The 10,095-nt window shown below is 38.7% G+C and overlaps 1 protein-coding gene across 2 annotated transcripts; it reads left to right on the top strand.

Annotated features, from left to right (window-relative positions):
* Window positions 1-746: 746 nt before the first annotated feature.
* LOC140003700 (uncharacterized) lies at window positions 747-6,555 on the top strand. Of its 2 annotated transcripts, XM_072075380.1 has the most exons (12): window positions 747-1,301; window positions 2,551-3,089; window positions 3,173-3,262; window positions 3,377-3,616; window positions 3,990-4,211; window positions 4,281-4,584; window positions 4,669-4,982; window positions 5,092-5,207; window positions 5,352-5,455; window positions 5,629-5,705; window positions 5,831-5,924; window positions 6,138-6,555. In XM_072075380.1, exons 1-11 carry the CDS (start codon window positions 1,001-1,003, stop codon window positions 5,921-5,923), a joined length of 2,400 nt encoding a protein of 799 aa, XP_071931481.1. In that variant the 5' UTR covers window positions 747-1,000; the 3' UTR covers window position 5,924; window positions 6,138-6,555. The 2 variants fall into 2 exon arrangements, with proteins under 2 accessions (XP_071931481.1, XP_071931482.1); XM_072075381.1 differs by lacking the exons at window positions 5,831-5,924; window positions 6,138-6,555 and having other exon boundaries at window positions 851-1,301; window positions 5,581-5,701.
* Window positions 6,556-10,095: the final 3,540 nt, after the last annotated feature.

Below are 10,095 nucleotides of genomic sequence, written 5' to 3'. Positions count from 1 at the left end.
ATCTATATTGTTGGATCTATATTGTTACTAAACAGTAAAAATAGGGGAGATATATGTAATTTTTAAAACTTGAGGAAAGCTCTCTGTAATTGTAAAAAAACCTCAGCGGAGGTTTGTGAAATTATCCCTTTTCTCAAACATATTTTACTTGCTAATACAATTACAATTTTTAATCAACCTTTTATATTCCCAATAATTTTTTTGTTTGATGTGCATTATATGACGATGTGATATAGTAATTATTTCAAATAATCTCCTATTTAAACACACTCAACGCTGTTAGATTTGCATTCCATGAATGTAACAAAGTTGCTGTGTTTTTCTACAAATACATTTACAGCATGTTGGCACTCTTTTTTGGATAGTAATTTCCCATACAACATTTTCGTAGAGGATGATAAGAGTGGGAAACACTTCATATGGGAAGCTATACGCCTGTACCTTCTCTTTCAATACAGGAACCTTCTCTTTGAATGCAAACTTGCCTTTCTTCCCCCCAAAAAAAAAAAAAAAAAAAAAAATCTTCAAAATAGGAAAAATAAAAAAGGGAATATTGACTAGATGGCATCTTAACCTTAATGGTAGATGATTCCTACGGCAATCAGACTTCGGACAGCCTACGTTAATAGCGGTTGTTCGAGTGCACCAATTACAAAGCCCCACGTTATTGAACAGTGCAACGCGTCACCTAATCAAACGCTCGCACAAACTATTAAACTGAGAATAAATACACCCAATCTCTTCCGACCCATTTATAACCAAAGTCCACTAGGGTTTCCAAACAACCTGAAATGCTATCCATTTTTTAGGGCTTTCAAGTTTCGATCTTTTTTCCTCGTAATCTCCCTCTATATACCCAACTAAATAAACGTATGATTAAATCAGCAGTTTCAAATTTCGTTTAATTTCATCAAAGATTGAATCTGTTTTTCAATTTTTTTCTGTTTAATTTAAGCTTGGAATTCTATTTTTTTGTTGATTTTTTTATCATACACAAATTATGCCTCCAAGAGCGGCGAAGAAATTGCCCCCGGGGCCGGGGTCAAAGAGGGGCGGAAGAGGCGGGAGAGGGGCCGGGAGGGCCCAAGCCAAAGCGCAAGAGCCCGCGCCGGCTCCGGCCGAAGTTGATGAACCTATCAAAGTAGAGGAGGTACGTGCCGTGGAAGTCCAACCAGAAGAGCCTGTCGAATATAAAAGGTCACCGCCGCCACCTTTCACGGCGGCGGAGTCGAAGAAAGAGGCGAAGTTGGAGAAGGAGCCTGAGGTTAAATCAGTGGACAACGGAGTTGCTTCTCGGAGAAGTGAGTAATTTAACTCTCAATTTCTGCTATTTTTTCCTATGATTTGAACTCTCAGTAACTTTACCTGAATTATTCTGATAACTCGTATGATAAAATTTTGAAAAGCCGGAATATCTACAAAATTGCTTTTTGCGGCTAATTATATAAGTCCGAGCTTTCTGTACTGAAGCTCATTGAATATCATTAGGTTTTTTCTTCCTGAAGCTAATTTTATATTTTCTGTTTATGTTTTGTTTTATTTTTGGGGTAGGCAAGAACGTGAATAGGTTGTATTTTGGGTATCTTCTCCAAGAGAATGTTGCTTTTTGTCAGTTGCGGAATGGAAAAATTGTTAGTTTCAATTCTGACTGTTAAAATTCAGTTATGTTGGATAATAAGTTATTGAGGCAATTAAAAGCATGAATTCTGACTATTTTTTATGGGTCTGCTGATTTGGATCTCTTTTGACAAGTGGAAGTGTATCTTTTAATAGCTTTTAGGTATTTTTAGAGATGTTTCAATGCTTTTTTGTTTTTATTGGTTCGGATATAAATGAGTGAGGCGGTATGCGCAAGTGAAGTATTGGGTGAGAGTTGCGCTGCTCTAGTTTATATCAGGACGAGGAAAAGTTCTCTGTTTTAACTTTTGATGGCTGGATGACGTCATGAAATATTTCTAGATGGTGTATATACATGTTTCTACCAATAGCAACTGATTCTAGCTTCATTGCATTATCATTATTGCTTTGTGAAATAATTCAATTCCAATTTTCATGTCAATTCTATTTGTGGTAACTTCTTTTCGCTGTACTTCTATCTTCTATATGTTTGGTTTAAAGCTCCTGATGACTTACCCTAAGGATATGCTCTATTGGCGGAAAGAAGACCAGAATCCTCCATTTTTTTTCTATTTCCTGATAAGGAACCAGTTGTAGCCAAAATGGAAACTACAAAAGGTTCTACTTGTGTCTCCTGACAAGAAGGAAAAGAGTGTAAATTCTAGTTTTGGACATCTGTGCGCCTAGCTACTTGCTATCTTGTAAATATTACTGCTCTCCGGGATGTTCAATAAACCAGATTTTGTTGTATACCAGTGAAAAGTCTATTATAGGGGAGATACACTTTTCATCAAGCATGATATTGTTTCTTTCTGGATTTGATATGATGTGATCAACAAATCTCATTTTTAAGTTGGTTATGAATGGGAGGTAGAATTTATTGTGGTTTCATTCTGCTGACTGGCCTGGATAACTTCATCTCCTTTCTAACAGAAGATGACGATGTGAAAGAGTCTGGTGATGAGTTTGAAAGGGGTGAGAGGTTAGATTTGGAGGATAATGATCCTGAGTATGAGCCAGAAGAGTATGGCAGTGTTGACTATGATGAGAAGGAAATTGAGCAGGAGGATGCTCGAGAAGAATTGGATGAAATAGAAGAAGACCCTGTTGAGGAAGAGGCTGACATAGTTGAGGAGGAAATTGAAGATGTTCAAGAGGAGCTTGAGGGTGAGGAAGATGATGAGCATGATGTTGAGGAGCGTGCTGAGATGGTTGACAATGAAGAAGAAGAGGACCACCATGAGCTTGTCAAAGAAAGACGCAAGAGAAAGGAGTTTGAGATTTTTGTTGGGGGTTTAGACAAGGATGCTACTGAGGATGATCTTAGGAAAGTCTTCAGTGAAGTTGGTGAGGTTACTGAAGTTAGGCTGATGATGAATCCTCAGACTAAGAAGAACAAGGGATTTGCCTTCCTCCGTTTTGCAACTGTAGGACAAGCTAAACGAGCTTGTTCAGAGCTCAAAAATCCAGTGGTATTTTTCTGATTCTTAGTTCTGAAGAAAACTCAATTTAGTTCATATGTTGAATTACATTTTTTGGCAACCCCAAATTCCAGGTGCATGGAAAGCAATGTGGTGTTACTCCAAGTCAAGACAGTGATACTCTATTCCTGGGTAATATTTGCAAAACGTGGACAAAGGAGGCTGTAAGTAGTTCAGGACAAATAAATGTTCCACAATGAAGTGTCAATCTTCGTGCTTTTAATTATTAAGATAAGATTTGTTCATATGTTGTCTTACTGATTTTAATGTGCTTCCAGTTGAAAGAGAAGTTAAAGCAGTATGGCATTGAAAACATTGAGGATCTTACATTGGTTGAGGACAGTAACAATGATGGACTGAATCGAGGCTTTGCTTTTCTAGAGTTTTCTTCTCGTTCTGATGCCATGGATGCTTTTAAACGTTTACAGAAGAGAGATGTTGTGTTTGGAGTTGATAGGCCTGCTAAGGTTTCTTTTGCAGATTCCTTCATTGACCCTGGTGATGAGATCATGGCTCAGGTAACAGACTCAGACCAACATTTCTACACCAACTGGAAGGATCTTGTCCTAGGGTGGTTTCCTTTGATCCTTGTTTCTTTTTCTGTTCTTCTGGTGATCATTATGCGTGACAATGACATTTGGAGAGCTTTAGATATTGGATTTGACGGGATAATTTATTTTGTGGTGTTGATTTTTTTTTTTTCTGTGTTGACATTTTTTTGCCCAAATATTTGCTAGGAAGGGTAGTGATGCATTTTGATTTGGTGGAGTTTAATCTGCAGATTTGGGTTTTATCTGCTTAGTTTGGGAGTAGTTTAGCTTCCCTTGAGGCTTCAAATACTAAAGTCAAAGCTGGATGGTTTGTGATTATTTTTTATGTTTCTGCATTCAGGTGAAAACAGTTTTTGTGGATGGGATTCCCTCTTCTTGGGATGAGGATCAAGTACGTAAACTTCTGAAGACTTATGGTGATATTGAAAAGGTTGAGCTTGCACGCAACATGCCATCGGCCAAAAGAAAGGATTTTGGATTTGTCACGTTTACCACCCATGATGCTGCAGTTACATGTGCCAAAAGCATCAATAACGAAGAGCTGGGTGAAGGAGATAGTAAGGTGGGTTCTTCATTTCTTTGGGTTCTTTTTGTTGTTTTCAAGCTGCTTTACCAAATTATGCTCTTTCAGGCAAAAGTTAGGGCCAGATTGTCTAGGCCACTTCAGAGGGGCAAAGGAAAACATATTGCTCGTGGGGACTATCGACCTGGCCGTGGGCCTGTTCGGGCTGTAAGGGGTCCATGGAGCCGTCCAGTTCCACATGCTATCCCTGTTCGTGGAACAAGAGGTGTTCCACCACGTATGCCACCTGTTGTGGATCGTGGATTTAGAAGGCCTGCTGGTTTCAGAGATAGACGCCCAGTTATGGACATTCCACCACCTAGGGCCAGAGCTGTGGCTCCCCCTCCAAGGTCCTATGAGAGGAGACCACCTGGTATGCAGATATGCACGCTTCTATATTATATTCAAAGTTGCTGTGTTGGTATATTATCATTATTGACATTTGCACCTGCCCCAGTTGAACCATATCCTAAGAGTAGCTTGAAAAGGGATTATGGTCGCCGTGAAGAGCTTCCACCAAGGAGTAGAGCAGCTGCAGAGTATAGTTCTAGAGTTCCTGCTGACAGGCGTGCATCATATAGGGAAGACTATTCATCTCGTGGATCTGGCTACCCTGATCTGTCTAGAGTTCCTTCTCGTCCAGTGCCAAGAAGGGATTATGTTGATGATGGTTATGGGCAAAGATATGATAGGCCACCTCCAGCCTACCGTGAAAGCCGTGGCCGGGAATACGATTCAATGCCTGGGTCAAAGCGTCCATACAGTGCCTTGGTAGTTAATTTTTTTGGGCTGTTTGATATTTGATCTGGTGCTTGTTTTTTCCCTGTTCATGACTTGGGTAAGGCTGCAAGATCTAAGTTGACTTTGTTATACATGCAAGGATGATGTACCTCAACGCTATGTGGAGGCAGGGGTACGCCAATCTCGTGCTCGTTTGGATTATGATCTTAGTGGCAGTGGCAGTGCTTCTCAATATGGGGATGCTTATGGTGATAGGTAATATTTTCTTAAACATCAAGTAATTTGCTTTCCTTTATCCAACTGGAGTAATTTGCCTTTTTTTTTTTTTCCATGGAGTAACTTGCCAGTGAGATTTGGGAAGTTATTGATTTAATTTCAACATCTATTACTTGATTTCAGACTTGGGAGGTCCAGTGTAGGATATGGTGGTAGCCGAAGTTCCATGTCCAGCCAAGATTCCCATGGGCTTTATGGTGGCCGCCAGGCCATGGGATATGGTGGAGGTTTGACCTAGTTTTGCTATACATTGATATATTGCAAAATTGGCCTTCAGTTTTTTAGTCTGCATTCATATGACACACATGATTGATTCTGAATCCATTTGCTCTATGAATTCATAACTGTACAGGATGAAACTTTTTTATGATGTCTTGGCATTTGGTGTCACGGTTTGCAGGCTCCTATAGCAGTAGTGATGTTAGTGGGATGTACTCATCAGGCTTTAGTGGTGATTACATGCCTCGTGGTAGTGACGTAAGTTTTTTGGCTTCTCTTTTACAGTGACTTCCTTTTTCTATGATGCTTATTTGGAGCGGTCAGGCATGCTTACCCTCTTTGTCAATTTTTTTTTTTTTTGGCCCCATTTCTGTGAACTGCAGGTTGGTGGAAGCTCATATTCTTCACTCTATTCTGGTCGTGGCATGGGTGGTAGTAGTTATATGGGAAGTGGTGGTTCTGGATCTTACTATTGAGGTATGTGATTTTGTTGCTTCACGAGTCATGGCTTTATATTTATAAGATATTTATAAGTGTCGACTAAGCTAGATAGGATTAAGCTGTCTGCCCCTGGATTCCCATTCATTTTAGTTGTGGTAAAGGGAAGTGATGAGTTTTAAGTTATGTTTATGGTGCATAAGAGCTATCTATGAAGGAGCATCTTGGTTACTCGTCAACTTGTATGTACAGATCTGATTTGACAAAGAGGCTAGGATTTTGTGGAACTCTGAAACTCATTTTGATCCCATCGGTTTGAGATGTGAAGCCTTTTCGTGGCTGGAGGAGAAGAGAATTGTACAAGTTAATCTGAATGGGACTGTATTGCTCCAACTATAGTTAGGCAGTTTGGATATTCCATCGTCTCGTTCATTTCTGCTGTATGGAAATTTGCAAGACATTGAGAAGAAGAGACAAAAATTAGTGTTTTCAAAGTATATTTCATAAAGGAAATCCCCCTGTAAGATATGACCAAATTTACAGAATGAGTAGGCCCTCTCTATTAGTATTTGTTTCCATTGACAGCTGGTTTAGTTCGAAAGGTGGGGTTGCTTCACATGTGGTTACAGACGGTACTTATTTTCCAATGCAGTATTTGCAGATTAAAGTATCTCAAAGCACCATCCAGATTGAAATTGATAAATTGTTTCCCAGGTTCTGCCCTCAAAGCAATATGATAATCATTGCAGAGATTTGAGTACTTAAAATTTTCAGTATCGTTGTGTGCTAATTAAGCAACACGGATGGATCTTTTAGTAACTTGTGTATATTTGTACTTGTCTTCTTGAGCATGGGAGTTTAAGATGGCATGCGAGTATGAACTTCAGCGTGAAATTAGCACATGCTAGGAAACAGTTTCCAGTTTATTAATAAAATATTAGGCTTTGTGTGCCCATCTTAGGTTTCTGCAAGATGGACATTTTCTTAAAGGACGAATTCAGGTGAACTTGATACAGAGGGTTCTTCTCAAAGGATTTTGTTATTTCAAAAGTTGATTGATTTTAGCTTTCTTAGACATATTTTTTAGTGAAGGCAACCTTTTGGAAGAGTGCAAGCTGGGAACTTGGTCTATAACTTATCTTGGGTGCCTCTTGTTTGCTAGCATGGTTTTATCTCCACAGGACTACGATCATTGCTAGAGTTACATGTCCAATTTTAAGCTGTCATTTAGTGTTCTGTTTTCCTTTGATAGTGGTTTTACTGATGGTTGCTGAGAGGGGGTTGGGTTGGAATTTATTTGATTTTTTTTTGATGAATCACAAGGATGGTTATAGTTCCCCTTGCAAAAGTACACGAGGCCATGGAACATTAGTATTCAACTTCACATACAGCAAAGCGATGGGGTTATTGTAAGTTATGTAGAGCAATGTAAATTGTTTGAAAGTTAATGGGTGATAGTAATGCAGTTATCGAGGAATTTTTTGCATTCCCTTTTGGCGTCAGTAATCAAGTTGGGCGCCCTGTTGTGGTCATCCCTTGAAGCTTTCCTCGTCTGACAGATCATTTTCTCCCCTTTAGAAATACTAACTTAGCAATGTGTGTAGAAAATGCAAAATGCTCCTCAATGTCTTTCAATATTTCAGTTTTTCACATCAGATGTTAAATGGTTCGTACTCAAGACACTCGACGAGGATTGTCGATAATAACCAGCGAGTGCACTTGGCTTGCGAATTAATATTGAAGCCTGAAGAATCCAGGCAACCCTTATTTTGATATAGTCAAGCAATATTTTATCTTAAAATTACTTAATTTCTGTTTTCCACTCTAGGGATGTTAGATGTAGTTTTGGTACTATCTTTATGATGTAACCCAATAATATATTTCGGCTATCATAGAATCTCATTTTCACTTCTCTGCGTGTTGCCGTTTCATTTATATTCTCTACTGTCCTTACCAGGGCTTTCCTTTTAACAGAACTGAGGTGCATAACCTGGTGATGGTTAGTTAATATATCGAGGCTCTTAGGTGATTGGGTCTGTATGGTTAGGTCTCTTTTATCTGGTTAAAATTTTCTGCCACGATGGCGGAATCTTGCTGATGTGGTTAGAAGTTCTAATGAGGGCAATTTTTATGCTCTTTTGTTGGTGATATGAAGCATTTTATTGTTACACCACCACAGCAAATGTTCGTCCTTTTGTGAATTTTGATTTTCCTTTTTTGTTTGATCATCTAATCTATATCTTTGGTATTTTTATCGGTCGAATTGGCTGTTCTTACTAGTTATCAGGCATGAAGAGCTAAAACATGTATATTGAGAAATGATCAAACGAACGATTATGTAGAGTTAAAAAGTGATGGATGGCTTATGATTGGCCTCCTTGGTCTCTCTATACTCGCCATCTGCCATTGCTGAACTAGGTGCTACTCTTTCTTGATATGATAATCCAACGGCCTTTTGTTTTCGTCCTAGTTTGTGGCTGTATCAACCAACTGAATTGTGTTTGCATTTTAACCAGCGGGAAGTAGAATTTCAATGTTTATTAAAATGACCTGAAACGAACGACCGTAAATTTCTCTTAGAATCCTAGCCCACAGCTTTATCTGAGCATTCAACGAGTAACTCGTAAGAAACCGGTTGAACGAACGACGACGATGACAAGAGCTTTCACAAATAAATTTTTCAATTTTGTGCATTATTTTGGGCAAACGTTTGGCCAGCAGTTTTTTTTTTTTTTTTCTTTCCTTTTTTTTCTCTAATACGAGTAATAGTTTTCCAATGATTGCCCTGGGGGTGCACATGGGCAGATTGGCCGGCGACATTTCTGCCAATCGCCTGAAGCTGACTTTTCCAATTTGTGGACTTTTGACAATTGACGACGCATTAGTGTTCCATCCATTGCAGCGGGAGTGGGACACTAGCCAAATGAAAGCGGTTAAAGTCTGGCAGTCTTCTTGTAATTGATTCAATCAATTGTAACTGAAGGTTGTAATACAGCAATCAAGAAACTGAAAAGCACCTGATGTCACGTGCTATAGCGAAAAAACGGCACCCCAAATAGTAGAAAAATTCTCCATTTGGATCCATCAATTTTTCAAAAATTAGTTTTTTAAATATTATAAAAATTTTTAAAAAGTAATCTTAAAGCAGTTTATAATTTTTTAATGTTTAACAAATATTTTAAAAACTCTACCATTTTTAAATATTTTATAAAAATATTTCAAAATATACTCTAAAAATTATGCTACAGTAAATTTTTTTAAAAATAGCTAATCCAGATGAACTGAAAGTTGAAAACAGTAGGGAGGGGTTTTTATTGCTTGTAGAAATTATGCAGTCTCTCAGTGCTTTGAATGATGAAACAATCACTGGTGCAAAATTATGTCGTGATGGGATGCAAACTCTCTTACATTCTTGGCTCCTTCGGATGGGTGATGCACCTCTGGTGGTCATGACTTCTGTGACCACCAACAGCTGATAAAACGTACATCATTTTCTTTCGCTGTTCTAAAGTTGAAAAATCATTGGAGGAGGCCGGAAATGAAAATAAACAATCAAAGATGACAAAGGACTCTTTCCCTCCTACAGAACAAATTATACAACAACAAATTCTCGCTGTGGTCCTTGTTGTGTTGTGTTGTGGTTTCGTTGGCTCGCCCATTGTCTTGCTGCGTGCAGACAATCTTTTGCCCCGATCATCGGCAAATGGCCAGGGACATGTCTTGCAAAGTCCTTGACATTGTGAGTTGGCATTTTGGTTGTCCTTGTTGCAAGCGCGACATCGAATTCTGTGAGCCCTTGAGCTAAGCCGTCACGTGACTCCAAGTATAGAGCCGCCCTTAAACTTTTTTTTTTTTTTTTTGGGCTGTGGCCTGTGGGGGTTGAATAATTTAAGATTACGTGGTGATAAAGGATATAAACACAATTTGTTCAATCAATCCCCACACATTGACAAAGAATTATATGGTTCACGGAATATGCAACATACCTTTTGAATCGAGGAAAAATGGAAAATAGTCCCCCTTTTTTTTTTTAAAAAAAAAAAGAGCTAGTATTTAAATAATATGAATCCTTTTAGCATAAAAGAACATTTATTTACTTGGTGCAGCCGTCCACACTAAAAGTCAACCCTTCAATTAGGGCTGTAATCGAGTCGAATCGAGTTCGAGTATCGCGACATATAAGAAAGGTGCTCGAGCTCGAGCGAGTAGT

Source organism: Coffea arabica, chromosome 2c (assembly GCF_036785885.1).
Source record: "Coffea arabica cultivar ET-39 chromosome 2c, Coffea Arabica ET-39 HiFi, whole genome shotgun sequence".
Classification (NCBI taxonomy): Eukaryota; Viridiplantae; Streptophyta; class Magnoliopsida; order Gentianales; family Rubiaceae; genus Coffea; species Coffea arabica.
This window is presented reverse-complemented; position numbering and strand designations above follow the sequence as displayed.